Source organism: Condylura cristata, unplaced genomic scaffold, assembly GCF_000260355.1.
Source record: "Condylura cristata isolate star-nosed mole 26May11 unplaced genomic scaffold, ConCri1.0 scaffold00006, whole genome shotgun sequence".
NCBI lineage: Eukaryota > Metazoa > Chordata > Mammalia > Eulipotyphla > Talpidae > Condylura > Condylura cristata.
Window position 1 is genome coordinate 41,195,313 of NW_004567107.1, and position 24,690 is coordinate 41,220,002.

A 24,690-nucleotide genomic window follows, 5' to 3' on the forward strand; every position below is an offset into this window, starting at 1 on the left:
TTGTGGTAGATGTATGTAGCTGTCACCTTGTTAAGGCTTTTCCTTCTTCTTTTGTCAATACTAAAATGTTGTAGGATAATAAACATGATAGGCTTTGTTCTGGGTTATAAATAACCAAGATGCAAAAATAATCAAGATCACACTAAGTTGGAAAAAATTAAATGTATTCTGGAAGATAGAGAAGAAATGAGGGCACACTGCCAGGGAAGGTCTGACTGCTTGAGCTAGTCCTGGGTAGATAGGAAAAGCCACACAGTTACTTTAGACTTCTAAAGCCACCTTCTATTTTTCTTGTTAACCTCTTGATATTGAACTTAGCTAAGATTTTCAGGAGAGATCTTTCTTTCAAGCTTGTCAGGTAGCACAATTAGTCCACATCAGCGTGTATTCCTTAAACCAAGTGTTTCTACTGGTCCCAGGAACTCATTCTTTTATAAATTGTAGGCTGAACTGTTTCATAAGTAACTTAGGTATGTAGCTGCTAGCTCTTATCCCTTCTGGTAAATCTAACTTTTACCCATCTCTCAAGCTCTTGTTCAAATATTCTTTCTTTATGCGCACAGTCTATGCATAGAATGAAGGAGATTCACAGAACTCTGCAGCAATTTGTCATTTCCTGTCTGTTTTGCTCAACACTGCTATTAAGACAGCCAATATTTTCTATTCCTATGACATTTTATGCTTCTTCATTAAGGCATGTGACCTTTTTACAACCATTTCCTCCCCCTTTTGCAATTTCTAAAGAATATTCCAGGTTGGGGCCCTCCCTGGGGGTGCAGCAGGTTGGAGGGTTGGATGGAGTGCAGCACTGCAAAGCTGGCGGTGGCCGCTTCAGTGCGAATTCAATCCTGGCCCCCCACCCCCACCCTGAGGTGATCCACATGACACGGCAGACCTCTCCTGTCTCAGCCACTGCTTCCCTCAGCACTGTACTTCATCAATCTTCCTATTCTGCTCCCCAATATGTCTCTGGTCTCTCACAGCCCCTGCACCTCTGGCCTTTACCCCAGTTCTGTGTGCGTAAATAAAAATAAATAAAATCTTTAAAATATATATATATATCTCAGATTGAATAACAGCAACTATTTCTGCAGACCCTCTGATCTCAGCCCACAGACTCAGGAGAACACAGGCTTTGGATGTCACTGAAAGCATTAGCCCTGATACTTGAGTATTTTGGTGATGTTTTTAGAACCAGGTGTGAAACTTGGCGCCAGCACAGCCTGTCCTGTTTCCTTGGCAATGCACTTAAAGCAATGAATAATCTTTTCATATCATCACAAATCATTATCCATCTCAAGGTCTAGAAATTGATTATAATCACTACATCCCCTTTGCAGTGTCTCAGGCTAAGTCAGAGTGGCCCCACGTGGTGCTCTACACCAAGAACTCTGCCTGCTTAATTAAACTGCTTTCAAGTTCTCAGCATATTGTTGGATTTAGTTGGTTTACCACAGAATGTTGGCCAGAAAGAACATTTTAAAATGGAAATTTAGGTAGAAAATAGAGGCACACAGGCAAGGTAAGAATCTATCCAAAGCTGGCTAGGCCTAGAAAACCTCAGTGGCTCCCCACTGAGTGTCCCCTCACCCTGTGATTCCTCACAGGCAGTGTCACCAAGCTGCCTGGTTGGTCAGACAGTCCTGGTTTTTGCTAACCTTCCTGGTATAATTAAGTATCCCCCTTCTTATGAGACTGTCCTCATTTAGCCCACACATTGCACAGTCACCCTAGTTATTAGGAGGAAAGGCCTGCCTGGTGAGAATTGGTGGCAGCACAGATGCCTGCTATAGGCTGTTTTAACTCTAGGAATCAGTAATGGAAATTAGCAGCTTTGGTGACTTTTAACTGGTTGATGTTAGCTCATCCCTTGGATTCTATATATGACTTCTGATATTCTTGGGAAGTGTTCTCTGTTCTCACAGGGTGGGTTTCTTGGCCCAGGATACCTGTAGTGGTGAAAGTATTCAGAACCAGGATTGGCCTTCTAGCTCTACACCAAACTCATGTTGGTAGGAGACACCCCTGGAGCAGTTATATACTTGTCCTCACATCATTATGATCAACATCACCTCTTCATGATATTTATAAGAAAAAAAGCAATCCCAGCAGGCCTTGAACAGAACATTATTTGAAGAGCTGCTTTCATTATACACCATTTCGCTTAGTTATGGTTTCCAATAACCTATCCATAACATGAAGGGAGGACTTAAGTTGTGTGTAGTGTGGTCCACAGAATGTTTGGGTATGAAACAAGTGAAGTACTTGAATGACCTGGAAGAAACACATGAAAAGAATGAAACTGTTACATAATCTCAACAGTACTAAGCCAGGAAGAAGTTAATTGTGAAGTAACCTTATTATAGAATTTTGTCAGTTAATAGACAGCCTCGACCTAACCTTGGTCTTAACCTGGCTTTAATATCTTTCAAGTATCTCAAATGTGCACCTTCTCTGGAAAAAAAAAAAAATTCCCCCTAAAGTCCTCTTGGTTATTGGCAATGGAGTGCTAATCAATTCAGCTGTTATGTTTTTGGGTAAAACATATCAAAAGGCAATTTTATCCCTTACATGAAGATCATGTTCTTGAATAAGTGACAACAACTTTAACCTGCAAATAAACTTTTGTAGTAAAGAAGACATGTGCTGAGTCTGACTTTGTGTGCAACAATGGCCAATGTGTCCCCAACCGATGGCAGTGCGACGGGGATCCTGACTGTGAAGATGGTTCTGATGAAAGTCCAGAGCAGTGCCGTGAGTGTGACTTGCTTTGGACTTGAACTTTCCCAAGAAACTTGTCTCCCTGCTCTGACAATTGTTTAACCTAATACTTGGTGTTACATTCCCTTTGCATAACTTAAGTTTAGGCTAATGGACTCCCAGGTCAGGCAGTTCATTAACAGTTGACCAGTCTCCTTTACAAATGCTTTCCCTCAATTAACCAGACTGACGTTCTCTTGGGTAGCTTTGTTATTGAATATTTAAGACTGAAGCTAGCAAATCTGATTAAGAACTCCTTGACTAGGTGCACAGATTTCAAATGTTTGATGATCATGATTCTGAGCAAATGGTACTCTGGTCCTGGAAGCTAAGTCAAGATGTGGGGGGTCCCTGACAGGCCATGTATAAACTTTTAGATGCACAGCTTCTCAAGTTATGGAGTGGGGGAAGCTTACTGCAGGGTAGTTGCTACTAATAGGGGTTTATAATAATACACAAACTTGCAACCTAGAGTTGTTAAAGTAGGGAGTGCACAACTTGTTCCCAAATAAAAGACCTTTATTGGTATGCACATTTATATCTATGCCTTAAGCTGATATTCAGGGAAAAGTCTGAGATCATAGAGGAAGATGATTTGAGACAGCTAAATTGGAGTCATTTGAATATCAAGATGAAGAAAGTACTGGAGCTCATTCTGAGGCAGTGGAGGCCTATCAAAGCACACAGAAAAAGGAGGATTAACAGGAATGAAGTTTAGGTCCAGAAAATGATTACCTGCCCTCCCCCCCCCCCAAAAAAAAATCAACCAGAAACAAAAAGGAAGTTGTACATTTCAATTTTCAAGGCAAGAAGTGAAGGGAATAATAAGACCATTGGTCAAAGAAAGTGAGCTACTATAGGTAAAAACAAAGAAAGCCCCAAGTTTTATTGGAGAAGGACCCCATAAAGTAAAAAATTAGGGAATGTGCCTGCTTTGCAAGAACTAATTCTAAAAGAGGTTGTGAAGATGGTCTTTTAAAGAAATCCAGACAAAGGAAGACTTCCTAGTGTCACACCATCTGGCCTTTAACGAAGTTGGGATTAGGTGACAAGATCTGGGCGTACACTTGATATCCAACAGATAAGTTATGGTCAAGGAGAAGGCCAGCCAGTAAATCTAACTTTGCCAAGTAAAACACAAGCTAGAACTGAGCGTGAACCTTGAAGCAGTGACACAGTCAAAGCTCTCGGGTGTACTCCCAGGTAGCGTAGGCTGACATGGCTTCTAAGCAAAGGATTTACCCAGGCTTCAACCAGTAAGTCACAGTTCACCAGTGTGCCAGGCCACTGAGGTACAGGGATCACCACTTCCAGGCAGTGCAGGAGCAGCAGCTTTGCACTGATGAGTTTGGAGGCTCTTTTGAGACTGTATATCATCAACAGATATGAGAACATGTCGCATAAATGAAATCAGCTGTGGCGCCCGTTCTACTCAGTGTGTCCCAGTGTCCTGGAGATGTGATGGTGAAAGTGATTGTGACAGTGGAGAAGATGAAGAAAACTGTGGTAAGAAGATCGGTGTTGAGTGGCTTATCCCAAAGACTTTTTCTCAAAGAAGGGTGGGCAGGGGAAGCGAACTTGAGCATGAAGATGCAGTTACACTGACTCGCTTTTCAGTGACTTCACTATCTGCTCAACTCCTTGTCCTTCATAACAGCCCTCAAACTCTGAAAGAAGTTCACATAGTAACTGACCACTGCTTACTTTGGTGTTTCTTCTAGGCAAATAGAAACTAGAAGGTAAGTTACTCAAGACACTGACACTTAAACAAACACTAGGCTCAATAAAACTAGAAGGGCACCAGCAGTCACATTCCTTGGTCCAAACTGAAGTTCTGCTCATGGCAAAAAAGTATTTGACTATCATACCAGCACTTCTTAGCACCAAAACTGGATCTACTTGTAACCTTTCCAAAAGTTAAACTGGCAAAGAAGTCTGAATTAACATCTTGCTAACAGGTACCCCAAGACAACTAATCAACTGCTGGTACCTTTGATTCCTATGATGGCTCCTGCCTGTAAGAGCTAACTCTGTTTCTTACCTTTTCATGTTTCTCTTCTTGGAAAATGTGTAATAAAGTGCTACATGTTAAAGGTGAGGCCCTGGGAAAATCTCGAGGTTGAACAAACATTGCTTAGAGTGTTCTTTCAAGCTACCGCCCTTTTTATAGGGCCTCTAAAACGCCCGCGCTCAACCCTGACAAGCACAGGCCACCTGATGCAGTCGTGGATGAGTACGCTGAGGGCGGCTGCTGCTGCAACACTAGTCTGGCATGTATACGTGTCCTGGGGTCAAAGCCACTGCACCTAGTCCAATGAGTTTTGGTGTTCAATCCTAGAAAATCCTAGAATTGAGCTTTTCTGTGTACTGGTAAGCCCTGGTGCTGCCAAGTGTTTTCCTCTGAAATCTAGACTTTGCTTCCCAAGAGAGCCGTGGTCTCTACCCTAATCACCACCAAATTGTGACCTTAATTCATTTGGCAGGAGTTTGAGTCGAAGTACAAACAGGCTAATCTGACTTGCTTATCATTATTAGCATACCTGGCTGCTAGATAGCAATTCCAGCTCTAGCTGTGACTTTCTCAAACTTCACAATGCTTAATACCTGATCTTCCTGATCCTCATTTGAAGGGTCAATAGAGAAGGAACCAAGTATGGTGATATGACATGTCAGCTTCTCCTTGGTAATACTGTCATAATCCTGATTGAGAGTGTGTGTTTGCCTGCATACCTATGAATGATGGTCTTGGCTAGAAAGGAGTCCTGGCTTGATAAGCAGTATGTTCATTTTAAGATATCTCAGTTTCTGCCTTCCAAAATGAAATCTCTTGTTGCAGTTTGTTACAGATCGCTGTCCTTTTAGTGTCAGTTGTGATTCTTACTAAATTAATGTCTAGTCTTTGGCTATATTCTTGGCCCTTTATTTCGGTTCTTACTCAAAGCATTCTTGTATTTGATTTTCTACATAGCAAAACTGTCTCCTGATAGTCCAGAAACTTAGACACTGAAGTAATTTCACTCTAGCTTTTAAGTTAAAGGAGAAAACTAGGATTTGTGATCAAAGATCTGCATGAGACTTTTGAGTCAAGCGTCTTGGAAAGAACAGTCCTGATGTACTTTCAGCAGGGCCTCTTCTCTCCCACTAGGCAACATAACATGCAGCCCTGATGAGTTCACTTGCTCCAGTGGTCGCTGCATCTCCAGGAATTTTGTGTGCAATGGCCAGGATGACTGTAATGATGGCAGTGACGAGCTGGACTGTGCCCCACCCACCTGTGGCACCCATGAGTTCCAGTGCAGCACCTCCTCCTGCATCCCCATCAGCTGGGTGTGCGACAACGATGCAGACTGTTCGGACCAGTCTGATGAGTCCCTAGAGCAGTGTGGCCGCCAGCCAGTGATACACACCAAGTGCCCAGCCAGCGAGATCCAGTGTGGCTCTGGCGAGTGTATACACAAGAAGTGGCGGTGTGACGGGGATCCTGACTGCAAGGATGGCAGTGATGAGGTCAACTGCCGTAAGTAGCTTTTGCATCATTGTTCATGTGTTCAGTGTATGGCTCAGTGTCATGGATCAGCTAGGGACAATCTGTCATTGCATGGTGTCTCCTCCTTCTAGCTTCTCGAACCTGCCGACCTGACCAATTTGAGTGTGAGGATGGCAGCTGCATCCATGGCAGCAGGCAGTGTAATGGTATACGGGACTGTGTCGATGGTTCTGATGAAGTCAACTGCAAAAATGGTAAGGGCCTCTTTCTGAGGGCCAGGCAATGGGCTGCTCTGAACAGACTCCTTCATGCAGCCTCTCTCCTGTGTTTCTCTTTACAGTCAATCAGTGCTTGGGCCCTGGAAAATTCAAGTGCCGAAGTGGGGAATGCATAGATATCAGCAAAGTATGTAACCAGGAGCAGGACTGCAGGGACTGGAGCGATGAGCCTCTGAAAGAGTGTCGTAAGTGAAGAGGTGGCTTGAGTGCACAGTTGAAGAGGTCAACTGGATCACCACAGTAAATGCTTTTTGGACACTGCATAATGCCTCTCTTTATGAACTAAGTTCAGCTGTTAGGCTAAGGAGTGAAATTGAAATTGTGTAACTTAAAAGACCAAGTAGTGACAAGCTAGAGCATAGCTTTACCTCCTTAAAGATAATCAGCAATAGAAAAACTTGACTAAATGCTGTTTAACCAATGGGAACTTGCCAAAGAGGGTGGGTGTAGGTTTACTAGTCCCCTAAGTCAGTCTTGCCTATCTTCAAGGCTTAAAGCTTATGAAACTCCTTAGTTTGACCAGACTCGCTAGGTAAAATCCAAGCGATTTCCATTTGGAATAAGCTGTCAAGTAACTTTACCATTTTTATTTCAGATATAAATGAATGCTTGCTTAATAACGGCGGATGTTCCCATATCTGCAAAGACCTAGTTATAGGCTACGAATGTGACTGTGCAGCTGGGTTTGAACTGATAGATAGGAAAACTTGTGGAGGTAAGTTGAAGAGAATCTAAACCCTGGGGGTGATAGGCTAGGACAGTGTGTCTCTATTAAGATATAGGAACAGCAAGACTAATTCTAATTTCCCTCCTAGATATTGACGAATGCCAAAATCCAGGAATCTGCAGTCAAATTTGTATCAACTTAAAAGGCGGTTACAAGTGTGAATGTAGTCGTGGCTATCAAATGGATCTTGCCACTGGCGTGTGCAAGGCAGTAGGTATGGACTGGGACTGCTATTGCTCTGGTACCTTTATGAGTCAGTGCTTATGAAAGGTGCAGCCATTGCCTACATACCAAATTAAACTACACCCAAAGCAGCACTCGAGAGCAGTGCTACTGACCTCACAGTACAGTAACCGAAATAGCTGACCATTTCCCCAGACACCTGCCTTGGTCATTCCTTTTGTGTATGATGGCATGAGTATCTACCAGGTTTGTTTACTTCCTGCTTCTAAAACTTGCGTGCAGTTCAAGTCAGGAACTAATTCATCAGCACCCTTTTGTTGAACGCTATGTCCTTAGAACTGCCTTCTGAAACAGTGGGAAGTGCCTGCAGGTCCCAGGGGCATGGACCATGATGAGATTGCTCCTGAAGTGTTCCCTGTGCCTTCATTTTGAGGGCTCCTCTGTTGGGAGGTGACTTAGAAGAATCTTGACCTTGCAACTAAGTAAAGCTGACTGTGTCTTGCAGGCAAAGAGCCAAGTCTGATCTTTACTAATCGAAGAGACATCAGGAAGATTGGCTTAGAGAGGAAAGAATATATCCAACTCGTCGAACAACTAAGAAACACTGTGGCTCTGGATGCTGACATTACTGCTCAGAAACTGTTCTGGGCTGATCTAAGCCAAAAGGCCATTTTCAGGTAACTTTCAGTTCCATTCCTGGCATCTTGGCGTATGTCATTGTCACTTGGCCTGTGGGATGGTTTGGAGGAGGAGTTTTTCTTGTCTGTAGTCCAAGTTAATATGTCTCATTAGCTGGAAATATTAAATCTAAACACTGTTCTTATTAGTCGTAGTAATATCATCATTGCTGTTATTATCAGTTCCTAATTATCAACCAACAATTTTCTATGAAGTAAAAGATGGCTACAGTTTTAAGATTATAACAGATGATACCTTAATTTCTTACATTTTCTCCCTTTTCTCTACAACTAGTTGAGAACTGTTCTTAGTTACTACACATAGAATTGGTAGTTGCCACTTTTTCATAGTGGGATCTATAAAAATTCATCTGGTAGCTACTAAGACAAACCACTTAAAGCATATTGCTCATTTATAGAACACATGCCAGCAACTAGGTAACCAAGAATATTAGTAAGTTGTCAACAAGCAGCTTGGTTAAATCACTTGAGTGGTGAGACTGGTCTTCCTAGGTTTCCTTCTGAACAAAGCTGTTGACCATTTTATAAGCAGAAAGTCCATTCTCCAGGCTTTGATGTTGTGAAACTCTTCAATTTCTTGTGACCTATTCTGTTTCAGTGCCTCAATTGGTGACAAGGTTGGTAGACATGTTAAAATGATCGACAATGTCTATAATCCTGCAGCCATTGCTGTTGATTGGGTGTACAAGACCATCTACTGGACTGATGCGGCTTCTAAGACTATTTCAGTAGCTACCTTAGATGGAACCAAGAGGAAGTTCCTGTTTAACACTGACTTGCGAGAGCCTGCCTCCATAGCTGTGGACCCATTGTCTGGGTTTGTACTTTGTTTTTATCAGGTTGCCTGTTGAATGCTATCTGCATAGACCAGACGCTTTCCTCATGGCTGGAGTTATAACTGAAATCCCATGACTTCTCAGCTCCCCACAACAAAGAATTGTCCAGGTCATGCTGTGAAGCACACCATGGTGAGGCAAAGGTGCCATGGTCTCATCTATATGGCAGGCCCTCCCTGAGCAGCCTGAGTGCTGGCTAACATGAAAGTTTCTGAATTGCTGTACAGCATTCATGGTACCTGAAACCTCAGTACACCCAGCTTCTATAAGTGACTTCTCAGTTATGTTTGACTGCTCTGCTAGGTTAGCTGTGCATGATTAGACAAAGTACTGGCAAGAATGGTGAGGATTTTGGTAACCATGTTACCTCAAGGTTTTCATCTAAAAATGCATGTTGTTTGCAAGTTCAACTGAAATACCTAGATCTCTCTAGAAAAATTCCACTAATTTAGGTTAGAGTGTCCCTAACCTGTACTAGGTAAAGAGGCAAGCTTGGGAAGTTGATTAAGCCTGTAGAAATCATGGGGATTTGGGGGGGGGGGGTGCTGACAGTGGCTCCTGTGACACTTCACTGGGCATCATCAGCCAGCCCCTACTGTAGAAATCATGGGGGATTTGGGGGGGGGGGTGCTGACAGTGGCTCCTGTGACACTTCACTGGGCATCATCAGCCAGCCCCTACTGTAAAACTTAAGAGCCATCCTTCAGGCATCTAAAAGAATTGGCTTTTTAAAAAGGAAATATGTAACTTGTGACTTTTGAGCTAAAATTGAAATGTCAGACTTCTATAGATTAATATAGTAAATAATGAGCCTATACATTTTAATGTTAACTTTTGTTTACCTAGAACATAATTTAAACCTGTAAGCCTTACTATTATTTATTTCTAGAGCATCGATCTTCAGGGTTTTTGATTTTTGAACTTTTGTTTCTATCTACAATTCATTCCTTCTAAACCACATAGGCTTATTTCTGATTCTTTGCAGTTTTGTTTACTGGTCAGACTGGGGTGAACCAGCTAAAATAGAAAAGGCAGGAATGAATGGATTTGACAGACGACCGCTAGTGACAGTGGATATCCAATGGCCTAATGGAATTACACTTGGTATGTTCTTCCTTCCACTACCACTAATGCAACTGTCTCCACAAAATTTTAACTCATCTCTGGGCCCTCCCTGGTGGCGCAGCGGGTTAAAGCACAGCACTGAGAATCTAAAGCCGCTTCCGCATGAGTTCGATTCCCGCCTGCCCTGGAGGTGACCACATGGTGCGGCAGACCTCTCCTGACCCGCCCACTGCTCCTCTCAGCAGTGTACTTCGTCGATCTGCCTGTTCTGTTCCCCACTCTGTCTCCAGTGAAGCCTCTCACCGCCCCTGAGCCTCTGGCCTGTACCCCAGTTCTGTATGCACGAATAAATAAATCTTAAAAAAAAAAAAATTTAACTCATCTCTGTAGTTAATTCTGAAATGGAGCCAACAGTGCTCATAGTTCCTTCAAGAGAAGGAATACTGGATGAGAGTTAACTAAGCAACACCAATGGGATGGTGGATTTAAAAAATTATATGCTCCATAATTACTAATATTCCTGTAAATTTGGGCCACAAATTTGATGACACTTGGGCCTTGGGAATTCTCATCCTCGATACTCCTAGCATAGATGTACTAGCAATCCCTCACTTGCATGCTTAATGCAGTTTCTTCTGCCTTACTGGGGGGGCCAGAAAATGCTTCTTTTAATATACACACACACATACACATTACATGTTGTATATATCGTGTATATACATACATATACACACATACACATATATAACATGTTGTATATATCATGTGTATACATACATATATACATATATGTATATGTACATATATATGTGTACATATATATATGTGTACATATATATATATATATATATATATATATGTAGCTCTTCTTAACTCAGTCACTTTGAGAATCTCAGGTACTCCATTTGTTTCCCAAAGGGGTATGGGTACAGATTCAGCATGCTGCTTCACAAGATTCACAGGACCCCTGTGAGATCCCTAGAGAAGGAAACATGAAATTCCCTAGACTAATGTGGTAGAATACTTGTTTCTTTATATATCTTAAATAGAATCCTGTGCTGTTCTGGCATATCCTGTATCGACAATTCTTTTTCTTCCTAGACCTAATAAAGAGCCGCCTCTATTGGCTTGATTCCAAGTTGCACATGTTATCCAGTGTGGATCTAAATGGCCAAGATCGCAGGATAGTCCTGAAGTCTCTGGAGTTCCTAGCTCACCCACTTGCATTAACAATATTTGAGGTAAGACGTGTGGCTCCCATCCAAGTGTATGCCCTGAGTTATTCTAGCACCTGGAAGAGGAAGGAAAGTTATGAGGGTAGGAGGGACAGGCAGAAGAACAAGACTTGATAAGTGCTTTCACTTCAAACCTTGGACAGATTAGAGATGGAGTCTTCATAGCACTTGAAGAAACCTGAACTTGCTTTTCTTACAGCTTTACCAAACCAGCATAAAAAAAACAGTCCATTAAATCTCTGGCAGATGATGACTTTAGATATTCACTTGTGGTAATCCTAGATGTACATGCTAATTTGGGGATTCTGTTTTAGGATCGTGTCTACTGGATAGACGGGGAAAATGAAGCAGTGTACGGTGCCAATAAGTTCACTGGATCAGAGCTGGCCACTCTAGTTAACAACCTTAACGATGCCCAAGACATCATTGTCTATCACGAACTTGTACAGCCGTCAGGTAACAGGGAAGCACACTCCTTTATGGCTACTATGAGGGCCACAGCATCACATGGTACCTGCTGGGTACTGGTATCCCTTTAGGAGCTCAATTTGCTCTAAAATGGAAACTTTCCTTGCTGGCTCTACCTCAAACATGGTGTTTTGAATACTTTGTTTCAGACTTCCTGGTGAAAGGGCTTCAGAATTTTACCTCTTGGCTTCTTCCCAGCCCTTAGTGTTCAATCTTTTCCTTTGGTGTTTTCCATATGCCTGTTCACCCCCTCTTGCTAAACCTACTGTATTTACCACTAATGTAGCTTTTATATCAGATTTTCCCTACCTTGCCTGTTACATGCATCTTACAGAGGACTGTGTAGATCCTCAGACACATTTGATCATATATCTTCTGCTCAGGATACTTGATTGATTCTAAGGGAAACCCTCAAACCTTCTACACCTGGGTTCCTTCTTGGACACAAAGCCAGACGAGGCTTGAAAAACATGCTTGTCTCCTTTCTCTAAGCCCTCACTCATTATAAGCTTGGGACCAATAGTGAGGTCAGCCCTCATACTCAAGTAGTTCTCTTTTCCTGTCTGCTGCCAAACCAACCATCAGCTCAAGACATAATTTTAATTCTATTTTAATTCCAAGGAGTTTCTTTGGGCCCATGATGTCCTTACAGCATGCTGCCTGTTCTCTTCCATGTACCCCTTGTTGGTATCACTTTAACTTAAAGGGTTGACAGTAGAGACATTTAAGCTCCTTGGGGCTAAAGACTGGGGCCTTTGGTATCTAGGACAGGGTAAGCACTGGAATATCTATTTTAAAGGACTTTTTTTGGACTAGGCAAAAATTGGTGTGAAGAAGATGTGAAGAATGGAGGATGTGAATATCTGTGCCTGCCAGCACCACAGATCAATGATCACTCTCCAAAGTATACCTGTTCCTGTCCCAATGGGTACAATCTAGAGGAAAATGGCCGGGAGTGTGAAAGTAAGACTTCTACTTTCCATCCATAAGCAGGATATACAGCAGACAACAAACTAGACTATTTTTTAAAAATGGCCTGAATGTTAAGGATTCTGTTTTAACTAATTCTTAGACTTGATCTGAGAACATACCTGCTATGTTGTTTGCCAGATGCTCCTAGCCTTACTTTATAACTGACTGCTGATTCATTCATTCATCTGATTCACCATCAGATGAGTCTATAGGTGATGCAAATGTCAACACGTCTACACTGATCCATACCGTAATGTGCTGAGCTAGCCAACCTGCAGATTAAACAATGTCTTAACGTTTGCCTCCAAAGAGAGGATTGAGAGGGTTCTTACAGAAGGCCACAGATGGAGTGAATGATATCATCTTTAACTCACACCAAAATTGCATCTTGGTTTTCTGTTTTAGTTTTTGATTGGCAAATCAACTTACATGTCATAAGCAAGGAATCCATTCTGTGAGTTTTATATGATTAGCTTAATGTTCAGTCACTGCAGGGAGTCGCTCAGTTTACTGAGAAAGTAGTTGTGAGACAACCTGGCAATAAGACCAGTATCCTTGGTAATCTGTTTTTGAGATCATTTCTTCTAACTTCCAAGAGCTTAGGACATTGTGTAGAGGGGTCATTAAGTGTGTCTATGCACTGTTTTGAATTGTCAAGTATCAGATCCTGGTTGTTCTACCCAAAATGTCATGTGTCTCTGATTTTGCATGAAGACTGCTGTTTCTCTGTTTTACCACATCCGCTGTGCAATTAAGTTAAGCAGTAGTTTAGCATCTCCCATGGTGTTCAAATTTAATTTAGCGCATGGCTTGTCTGAACTAAACAGCTAGCCACTCTGGAACCTTGGCGTTAACCAGGTTCTTGATTTTTATAATTCAGGTACTGCAACTACTGTGACTTACAGTGAAACAAAAGATACCAACACAACAGAAATTTCAACAACTAGTGGACTAGTTCCTGGAGGTATTGAGTTCAGCACTGCAAACTATTCATCTCAACTAACAGTCACACTGTTTAATGCTTCAGTAATTAATTCAGCTTTTAACTACTAGTCCTGCTCCTGATTGGTAGCCCGCATTTAAACTCCAAAGACTTAAAACCTGAAAATGCTGGCCTGACCTGACTTATTGAGAATTCTATTGGAGAATTATTAGTGAAGTGACTACTATATGACTCTCAAATACTTCTAGACCAGTTCCTGGTATACCGTTGTAGTAGATACTGAACATGGGTCTCTTCCTGATGGATAAATTTCCAAATCTGAATTCAGATCCTTCTAAATGGACTCCTTCTGTTCCCCTGTAGGGATCAATGTGACCACCGCAGTATCAGAGGTCAGTGTTCCCCCAAAAGGAACTTCTGCTGCCTGGGCCATCCTTCCTCTCTGTAAGTAGATTCCCTCTATATTGGGAGGCAATGAACTTTTTAAGATACAAGATGAGCATTTTCAGTTTACCCAGTGATACCTCTCTGCTGTAGCACTGGTAACAGTAAATTACATTTGCTCCCTCCCCAACAAAGCTTGCTGCATTGAGTCCACACCTTTCTTTTTCATGGTATTCTTAGCTCAGTGATAAATGCTCAACTTTGATATGAAAAGTGTTTAAGTGCTTCTATCTCTAAGTTATTAACTTGGCTTATCTCCCTTTACAGTGAGTCCCTTTAAGAATGAGTACTGCTCTTTTCCCCTTAGAAATATAGATAGTGCTGCCTACAGACGAAATGCTTAAATGTTTTTTTCAAGAATTGTAGGACTTGTAGAGGGTAAATTAAAAATAGTTAAGAATTTTCAAACCAAGGGAGAAGAACCCTAGAGCTATTATTGGACATGTGAATTCAAAGGCACTTTGCTATAATGGCCTCTTTGTCCTAAATTACTGGATTCTAAGCCTAGCTAACGCACCAGAACACTTAAAGAGCTCTCCAGAAGCTTTTACACTTTTAATTCAATTGGCCTGGGGAAGGGCCCAGGACTCACACTTGCCCAAATGGATATATCCATCTCAACACCAGTCCACAGAAAAATACCTAACCACTGGTCTAAATTGAGTTCAAGCTACAGGTCCATTTATATCAAAACTTATAGCTACCCTAACTTCATAAAACAAGAAAGTTTTAATCATGTCAATTATCATGGGAACCTAGACATGATCTTTATTTTGCTTGGTTCTGACACTAGACCTTGCCTAGTCATCCTTTAATTTTTTTTCAGTGCTTCTAGCAATGGCAGCAGTAGGTGGCTACTTGATGTGGCGGAATTGGCAACACAAGAACATGAAAAGCATGAACTTTGACAACCCTGTGTACTTGAAGACAACTGAGGAGGACCTATCAATAGACATTGGTAGACATAGTGCTTCTGTTGGACACACATACCCAGCAGTAAGTCAGCTCTATGTTTTTATAAACCATGGCTTGCAGTAAGACTTTTTGAACAGAAGGTCTCTGACTTGAGCTGTGACTGCCTGGGCAACAAGAAGCAATAGGACCATGGAGCCACCAACTGCTTCCTCCACTACCTGGAAAGCAGCTAGTCTAGGCTGTTAGGCTATAAGGCAGTCACTCACAAGCATCAGATCCTTACAGAATGACAAATCTGTCTACTTAAGACCATAGTTGAGCTATTTTTGGTATTCAAAATTGTATGTTAATACACCAAGTAGTTTCTCTGTGAACTATAAAATCATTTGCCTACTGGATAATTAAAACTAAATTAGCATATCATATATAGAGGAGTTGACTTAAAGTCAGTATATTTACTTAGCCCTAATTACCAAATGCTTGAAAGCATCCCATCCCGCCTCATACAGCTGATTTTCTTTCAGGAGCAGAGTCATTGCTCTTTGTTCATTCTTCATATGACAGTTATTCCTATAGGCTATAGGTGGAAAAAAGCAAGTACTCTATGGTGAAACAAAGAGTGATGGACAATTCATGGTGCTCATGGGTCTCTTCTCTTTTTCTCTGAGACTTAAAATCACTCAGTGGAACAGGTAGAAATAGTTATACTATTTTCTCTACCAATAATATAGCTGAATTCAAGTAACTATACATTAATGACAGAATTCAATGTTATTGTACTGTTTTGATCTGACATCTATATACCTTTGCTTTCTGAATAACCAACTCAAGAGCAGGGTCCATTTACGAGACTGGCGCTACCAATAATAAGTGATCTCCAAGCTAATTCCTTACTTTTTCTTTCCCACAGATATCAGTTGTAAGCACAGATGATGATCTAGCTTGACTTCTCAAACAAGTCTCAACCTTTGAGGTCTACACCAATACTACCCCACTTTGGAATGGTAACCGAGCCAGCAGCTGAAGTCTTTCTTCTTCTAGTCTGGGAGAACATCAAGTATATTTGTGTGGATCAAGCTTGTGTACTTGACCATTTTTATATTACTTTTGTAAATATCCCTTTCCACATTCTACTTCAGCTTTGGATGTGGTTACCGAGTATCTGTAACCCTTGAATTTCTAGACAGTATTGCCACCTCTGGCCAAATATGCACTTTCCCTAGAAAGCCATATTCCAGCAATGAAAATTGTGCTATAATGTATACCACCTGTACATACATTGTATAGGCCATCTGTAAATATCCCAGAGAACAATCACTATTCTTAAGCACTTTGAAAATATTTCTATGTAAATTATTGTAAACTTTTTCAATGGTTGGGACAATGGCAATAGGATAAAACGGGTTACTAAGATGAAATTGCCAAAAAAATTTGTAAACTAATTTTGTACGTATGAATGAAATCTTTGACCTCAGTGGAGGTTTGCAAAGACTGATGTTCAGACTACTGTACATTTTTTTTCCAATGCTAAAAAATTAAACCAAGCAGCTTACTCATGGTTTGTGCCTGTTCCTGTAGGAAAAAACTCTACTGTAAACAGTCTTGAGTAGTGTCAAGTGCCCTAACTAAAGGTGTGACCTACAGATCCTGATGTTAAATAACTAATCTATAATATGATTAAGATTCTTTTGCAGCCAAGTACTAAAATAATGAAGTACCACTTAATATTTGTTCCTCTAATATTTATTTTATAAAAGAAGCTAGCTTAAAAAAGAAGAAGCAGCTAGCTTAGCCTTCAACTGGAATTCTTAGAGGGAAGTTCCTTTTCACATTAAAGTGTAAAATCTATTCTCCATGTTGTATATATAGCTAAAGACCAATGCCTTCTAAGCCATGGGAAAAGAATGTCTTCTTTTAAAAATCAAGAGAGTCTATCATGAAGAGACATAGAGGGGGTAACCAGTAGTGCCAGAGTAAGTCCCTGTTTCTCAGTGTGGTCTCAAGACTAGCAGCATTGGCATTACCTGGGAACTTGTCAGAAATGCAGGAATTCTCACACCTAGTACCAGACCTGCTGAAACCCTGGGGTAGATTCCAGGAATGCATGTTCTCACAGGCCCTGCAGGTGAGTCAGGTGTAAACTAAAGGTTAAAAAACACAGTTCTAAGGTGACTTAGTGGAGAATTTGTACTATGTCGTTATTCCTCAAATTGGCTGGCATAAATTGATCCCTTGTATGGACAATTTTTGAAGCATTTAGTATAAAAGTATAAAAGAAGTTTGGGTAGAAAAAAAAAGAAAGCACTTCAGTTTTTCCACTGAAGTAAGCATTATGTCCTTTCTCTGTGGATGCAAGAAAGCAAGGGAAGATAGTAAGGTTTGAAGTCCTGAGAGAATGTTTTAAGTTCAGAGTGAAGTGGGGATTCTACTGCTGAAGATATGATTCTTCTATGACCAATAAAGTAACAGAAAAGATGCTATGAGTAGCTAAAAGAATTAGTGGGGGACTCACATTTCCCTTGCATATGGAATAAGTTAACATCTTGCTTATGGCTTAGGCTAGGAGATCAATAATCTTCCATGAAGACGCTACTGCTGTTGTATTATTTTTTTGTGAAACAGCTGAAAGTGAAAGTTAAGTGTGGGTCTCTCTCTTTTTTTTTATGGGAGGCGTGAGGGTCAAGCATGCAGAAGGAAAGGGCTATCACTATGAAGGCAGGACTCTGCTTCTCATCTGCTCTTACTCTACAGTAGTGAGCAAACCAAACAGGTTGTGACCGGCGGACATGGAGTACCTAACAGCTGCTTGATAAGCAGGTTAGCATTCATCATCTCTCAACTCTGAAGTCACTTGTTTGACTGGTACTTTGTACTGTGGTACAAAATATGCTTATTTTAATGGGAACAATACAATGTTTCCCTAGAAAGGATACCACTGTTTTCCCTGCCATTACAAAGATTACATAATTTTATCAACCATAAAGACCAAAGCCATAGTTTTTAATAACAAAGTAAAACATGATTCTGTCATCTGCTCTTAGATTTCAGTCCTTGGAGTGTTCCTTCAGATTTAGTTTCCAATTTCCAATATTCCAAAGAATCCTCATCTTTTACCTTGCCCCGCCTAGTAAGTAGCTAAGGATAACTAACTTCAGAGCTACAAATGCAATTGAAGAAATAAAGTAACTAGATATCTCTTTCAAAATATGAGTAATTATATGGTTAGTCAGTCTGGCAGGTGACAATTGTTCATAGGGACATTAGCATCCAAACAAGAACTTTAAGACTTCTCTGTGAAATACTGGTATAAGTTTGCTGTCTGTAGAGTTTAATGTGGAGATAAGAATAAACAAGTAAAACACAAAGTTTACCAAACACTAAAGAATAAAGATAAATGACAGAGTGACTAAAAGTGGCTCCTCCAGAGACTAACATTGCTAGGAAGAACAAATTAAAGACAAACATATTTGAGGTCTCTGGTAAGGAAACACAGATAATTCTGAGTCTAAATTTATAATATAATCCCAATTGTTCAACTACTGGTAGCTGTTCAAAAACAGTTGTACAGATATTTTAAAGCCATGGTGCCCTTTGTAAGTCTTTCTGGCCTTCTATTCTTGATAAACAAGAACTTAAAAAAAAATAATAAAATAAAAGAGACTTCAACTTCAGCAACTTTTGCTAGTCTTTGTTTTCAGAAGATAAAACTTCTCAAAAATGAGAAGGCAAGCTTAAGTTGTAAAACTACAGAGCATATAACATACCAACTCTTCAGTAAACAACACTCAGAAATAAGACACCTACCTAAATTCTACCTTCTAGTTGGCCTCACCCCCAACCAAAGCATTCTGGCAGGGTGTACACCTATATCATACAGACTTCCTGGAGTAGTTTTTTAGAATTCTTATTTTGTGAAGCTTAATTATTTGAACCCATGTGAACAGCAGAGTCCTAATGGTAGGAACACTTGCAAAAAGCAGGTACTCTTTTCCTAAGAACAAAGAATACAACTTGACAATCTTGGTCACCAAATAGGAGCTCTTCAGTAGCACAGTCAAGTGTTCAGCCTGACTCTGGGGTATAAAATCAAGAATTCTATGTTCACGTTTTAGCTGCATCATGGACCTGAACTGTGGAAGTTCAGGAACACATAAAGGTAAAGAAAGATGTCTGGCTTCCAAATACTGGGCGAATGAATTTGAAAAATATTCTGGACTTCTTTCATTCAAATCAAGCATGGACAATTACCAGCCCAGAACAGCTTCATGTGAAGAGTAATCAATCTTCCCTATACAGACTTCATTCCTGTCTACCTTTCACACTTGAAAAGCTGAATGTGATTCAGTAGTGAGGGCCTGCATGTCAAATACAGGGATCCATGTACAGACTGATGAGAAACACATTACAATAGTTTGGCATCTGTCATGTCTCCTGAAATCAGTTCAATGTTTTTGAACCTGATATATTTGAGAATGAGAAGTAGGGAAGTGGTTCCACTGACTGACAGGACCCTGGAAATCTGTCTCCGTTCTACAGACAGGAATAAGACAGGCTGAGGATGAGGGTGGGGATGCATGTTCTGGGGTGACCCTGTGTCTTCTTTACTAGGCTTAATGGGAAAGGTAAGTTGGAGGCAAACAAGCTAACAGCACTGACCTCTGTGTTCTGCTTGCACAGCGTACCTGGGGAAGTCACTAACCCCTCTGGCAATGGAGATGATGGGAACAGTCTGGCTAGACATGTTAAGGATTGAGAATGTACAGAGTGCCACTATGTGGCACTTAGTAAGTGCAGAGTGAATCACTGCTCAGTATCTCTCAATGATATGCCCGTTTGTATTTTTCAAGCCAAAATCTAGAAACTGATAAGTGACTTTTACCATTGAGAATTACAAGCTTAGTACTGAGTGCACTGGACTTTGTCCCCTGCATTTTCCATGACATCTGTGTGAAGAGATGGAAATCTGAAATTCAGGTGGTGGTAGCACCTTTAGCTTAAATTAAAAATAAAATTAAAAAAAAAAAAAGGTTTAAAGGGGGGCTCCCTGGTGGCGCAGCGGGTTAAAGCACAGCACTGAGAAGCTAAAGCCACTTCTGCATGAGTTCAATTCCCGCCTGCCCCGGAGGTGACCATATGGCGTGGTAGACCTCTCCTGACCCGCCCGCTGCTCCCCTCAGCAGTGTACTTCGTCGATCTGCCTGTTCTGCTCCCACTCTGTCTCTGGTGAAGCCTCTCACCACCCCTGAGCCTCTGGCCTGTACCCCAGTTCTGTATGCACAAATAAATAAATCTTAAAAAAAAAAAAGGCTTAAAGGATCATATGATTCAAATGCTAGAAGCACAGCTGGTATTGACCATTTTAACTTTATTGGTAGGGACACAGAAACAAGTGGGGCCGGTACTGTCTTCAGGTGGCAGCTGCAGCACTCTGAACCTCCCTGAAGCTCTCACCATATGCTTTAATAACATGCTAAATAAATAAGCACAATATTTTATCCGCTCTCCATAAGAATGAGGCTATGAGAAACATGATTGCAGGCCTGCTGTGCCAACTTCTGTCTCCTCAGAAGCAGGCTGTCCTGGGTGCAGGTGAAGTGAAGTCTCCTTTACCACTGACCACAGGAAGCTATGCAGCTTCCCAGGCACCCAGACGGCGGGTCCCCAGATTGGCGGTGCTGGTAGCATAAAGCAAGCACTGCTGCACCGCATCAGCACAGGGAACCTCTGTCAGTCACGTGTCACACTTATTAGAAGCCACAAATTCCAGAATTATTTTCCTTGGCCGTTGCATAAAGCAGAAATAGAGACTGGATTACAGAGTGAAGGATGACTATTCCTAAAAGGAATGTGTAGACATGCAACATCATTCCCATATGTAAGGTTGTTGGAAAAATAAGCTGTTAGACAATAAATCTCACATGCTAAGGCCTAAGGAGAGCTCTGCCCAACAGACAAGCAGAGCTGGGTGGCATCAGCTATAAGATGATGTCATAAATGAAGACCAGCATCTTAGATATTTCAGAGTCTCTCTGAAACCTCAGAAGTTCTCAATTGGCATGCATGCCCAAGGAGAAAGAATTCTTTGAACCTAATGACCCACTTTAAACAAATCTGCTTTGCTCTTTTTTAAAATGTCACATGAGAGCCCTCCCTGGTGGCACAGCAGATTAAAGCACATCACTAAGAAGCTAAAGCCACTTCAGCATGAGTTTGATCCCCAGCCCGGGAGGTGACCACATGGCGTGGCAGACCTCTCCTGACCCGCCTGCTGCTCCCCTCAGCAGTGGACTTCGTAGATCTGCCTGTTCTTCTCCCCACTCTGTCTCTGGTGAAGCCTCTCACACCCTGCACCTCTGGCCTGTACCCCAGTTACCAATAAATCAATCTTTAAAATAAAAATGTCACTTGATACTGAACTGTGATGTAAGAGGGGAAAAAAAAGGCCTTTGGAGTTCAGAGCGTGCAACCAAATTCTCATACTCAGACTTTTCAGAGTCACAGCTGTGCATCCCAGAACATAGCCAGTCCTGCGGATCTGTAGATGAACAGGTTTTCTTTCACTCATGAACTGTACATTTAAATAAAGGTTTGTGTTCCAATTAATTGTTGTTAGCCTTTTCTTTTTCTAGAGAATTGTATCAGAAACGTTCACTCTCATTTTCCTCAGCTGAATCACTGGAGGTGACTCATCATCTCTTTCTGGCATTTTCTGAGCACCAGGGAAAATCCCCACTCTGGGAAACAATTAGGACCACCCAGATTTAGTTCCCTAAGCTAAAAGAGCAAGAGATGTTCTCTTTCTTGTCGTACTCAGAAACACAGCTAATACCTCATCACGGGCATACAAAGTGCCACCCCTCCCATGAAAGAAACAAAAAGCAAAGCTCTTGTTACAGTAGGGTTAGGGGAGAGTTTCTTCCTGTGGCATGTGAGAACAGGCCTCCCAAGCTACCAGAAGGCCCCAGAGTGCCAGGACAGGATGCGCTGTGACAAGCAAGTAAATTGCTCCCATGCTTTCCCCTCATCCGCTCTGAAGTGGTCTGCCTTGAAATCACTGATGACAGGTCTCAATTTGTGTGCACCTTGGAGATACTCTGTCTGAAATGCTTTCCAAGCAATAGCCCCAATTTGCTTGAATTATATTGGGTGTTACATTTAGAAACTGGCTCAGCAAATCTAAAATAGTAGTGGGAGAAAAATAAGTAAATTAAGGGAAAGAAACTGTCTAAAATAAGAGAGGGAGAAAAGCTCAACAGTTGAATCCTTAATGAATTTAAGAATCCACTTACTGCGTAAAATGTTGCATGACTGGTCACTTTGCAGTGAACTGCTTGGATGTTCTCACCCCCACTTAGCCTGCTATGACCATAGGTAAGCTGCCTATGGCAACTTCTGTCCTGTTCTGAAAACCTTAATGCATTCCAGAAGTAGGTTTTCATAAGAGGGAGTGGCAACATGTACTAAGTGACTTCCTCAAATAATACCTGCTTTTTCTAGAGCCAAAAAATTGTGATTTTTTTTTTAACATAAAGACCAAATCCTCTATTGATGTTCATTTGGAGATCTGTATTCATATATTAAACTCCATTCACAATGTTCCTTCTTTGGTCTCCCCATGAAATGTTAGCACTTGATGGTCATTTTCTTTTAACTCCAAAGAAATTGATCATTACCTATCATCTGCACCTATAAGCTTTGCAGAAAGCCTTATTGTGACCCTTCACGTGATTAGTTTAAGTTCACCAGTTATACAGAGATCTCCTTAAGCAGTACTAGAAGACAGGCTAAATTCTATACCCCTCCAGAAGGTGAGTTAACACACTTTTGGATTTTCTGTGCTCAGGAAACATGATTGGCCCATAATCCAGGAAAGAATGTTGAATACTGCTAAATTTGGGGGCTGAATATTTAGCCAATGCTGTATTCTCTCGCTGTATTTCTTGCTTACCAGTTGACTGAGGGCAGAGAGTATATTTTAATCCATAGTTACTTGTTTTCTTAAATTCATCCATTTCCATGTGAAATTTGCTGAGAATTAGTTCGTTAAACCTGAGACCTTTAAAGCCATTTTACCTGAGCAAAAATGAATAGCCCTGTGATTTCCTGAGAAAGGTTTATCAATGCTGGAAGATAATCTTGGATAACTACACAATTGGCATTCCTTCTCCGGTCTTGGGACAATAACTAAAAGGTTTGAGGACACTCTTATAACTGGCATATTCTAGATGGCCCAAATGCCAAAAGTCTTTACACTTTTAGTGAAACTGAGGAAGAGTGTATAGTCCCTTCACACACACACACACACACACACACACACACACACACAGTGTCCTTACTTCATTCATTTGTTCAACATCTTACATATGTTAGGCTTTATTTTGAATTTTTGGGGCCTGATGGATAACAAGACAGGTCAAAACCATATCCTTCATTCTGGGGGGGAGTCAGTTACATCACAGACACATAGCCAGTCAGGGAGCGATGAGAGTTACAAAGGAAACCACCACAGAGTAAAGGGGACAGGAGGATGATAAAGTATGCTGTTTCAGCCAGTCATCGAGGAAGCCCTCCAAAAAGGAGACTCAGGCACAGAACCTGGAGAAAGGTGGGAGTGCTGAGCTTAGAGGGCAGAGCAGAGACAGGAGTCCTGAGGCACGAGCATGTTTCACCTATCAGGAAAGGACCAGAAGCCCTGTAGCTGGAAGTGGCCAAGGTAGAGGGAAGAGAACCGAGCATTAAAGACAAAGTGACAGAGTCTGGCAGGGTGTGGCTGGAACTTGGGGTGTTCTTCTATGTGACTGGACAACTCTAGAGGACTTGGAAGCAGAGAAGTGACATAGCATTTTAAAAGGATCACACTGGCAGGATAGACTGCAAGAGAGCAAGAGCAAAAGAAGGAGACAGCTAGGAGCATGTGGCAGCGGGCCAGGCTGCTGGCCATACTGGGGCTGGACCGGGGCTGGTGGGAGGAACCTATACTCCACATCTGGCCCACCACCTTAGGGGGCTATGTATCCTGGGGTGGGCACTTTGTGGTAGGTGGATGGTCCCTTCCTCCAGGACAGCCTAGCTGCTTCTGATAACAGCTGAACGCTCTGCCTTGGGGACGTCACTGTTGGCTGGGTAGGGATGACAAGCACAAGCCCAGAAAGAAGCAAGAAACTCAAGAGGGCTGCATGGCAGCTGTAGGGGGAGACTGAAAGTAGAAGAACTGAAGAGCAGGAGTATTAATTCCAATCCACCCAAGTACAAGTGAGGTTTCATCCCTTCAACTGGAGCGCCCTCCTACCTTCAAGGAATCCCTTGTGGCTATGTGTCTTGGCTGTGTCATATGGGTGTGGAGTTTGACGGCAGCTCTTCAGGTGTTTTCTATGGGCAACACTATTTATCTTTTAAACTAAATGGCTTTTGATAGGATCCAGCATTTTCTATCTACTCAGTGCTTTACATTTTCCCTGTTACCCAGCTGATGAAGGCATTGGTGAATTATCACAAATACTTTTGTCAAGAAATGTTAAGATTCTGGCATCTCTGAGAATTAAAAGAAACCCTAAGATCATTTAGCTGATGGAGGAGGTAAAAGGCTCCAGTTGGGGGATCAGAAAATGTCTGCCTAAACTCACCTGGTCAAGGAGACCCATTCATTAGACAATGCTTAAATCACCCACAAGATAACAAT

The 24,690-nt window shown here is 41.6% G+C and overlaps 1 protein-coding gene across 3 annotated transcripts in view; it reads left to right on the forward strand.

Moving 5' to 3' along the window:
• VLDLR (very low density lipoprotein receptor) overlaps window positions 1-16,563 on the forward strand; it is a 29,758-nt gene extending 13,195 nt beyond the window's left edge. Inside the window, exons 3-19 of one of the 3 annotated variants that reach the window (XM_004677629.2) lie at window positions 2,632-2,754; window positions 4,144-4,266; window positions 5,906-6,277; window positions 6,379-6,501; window positions 6,588-6,710; window positions 7,121-7,240; window positions 7,341-7,466; window positions 7,941-8,112; window positions 8,732-8,950; window positions 9,955-10,073; window positions 11,136-11,275; window positions 11,584-11,725; window positions 12,554-12,700; window positions 13,590-13,673; window positions 14,016-14,096; window positions 14,923-15,092; window positions 15,922-16,563. In XM_004677629.2, the coding sequence (XP_004677686.1) occupies window positions 2,632-2,754; window positions 4,144-4,266; window positions 5,906-6,277; window positions 6,379-6,501; window positions 6,588-6,710; window positions 7,121-7,240; window positions 7,341-7,466; window positions 7,941-8,112; window positions 8,732-8,950; window positions 9,955-10,073; window positions 11,136-11,275; window positions 11,584-11,725; window positions 12,554-12,700; window positions 13,590-13,673; window positions 14,016-14,096; window positions 14,923-15,092; window positions 15,922-15,957 (2,420 nt within the window). In that variant the 3' untranslated portion in view covers window positions 15,958-16,563. The remainder of the gene's footprint in view (window positions 1-2,631; window positions 2,755-4,143; window positions 4,267-5,905; window positions 6,278-6,378; window positions 6,502-6,587; window positions 6,711-7,120; window positions 7,241-7,340; window positions 7,467-7,940; window positions 8,113-8,731; window positions 8,951-9,954; window positions 10,074-11,135; window positions 11,276-11,583; window positions 11,726-12,553; window positions 12,701-13,589; window positions 13,674-14,015; window positions 14,097-14,922; window positions 15,093-15,921) is intronic. The other 2 variants (XM_004677630.2, XM_012721527.1) reach the window with 2 other exon arrangements.
• Window positions 16,564-24,690: the final 8,127 nt, after the last annotated feature.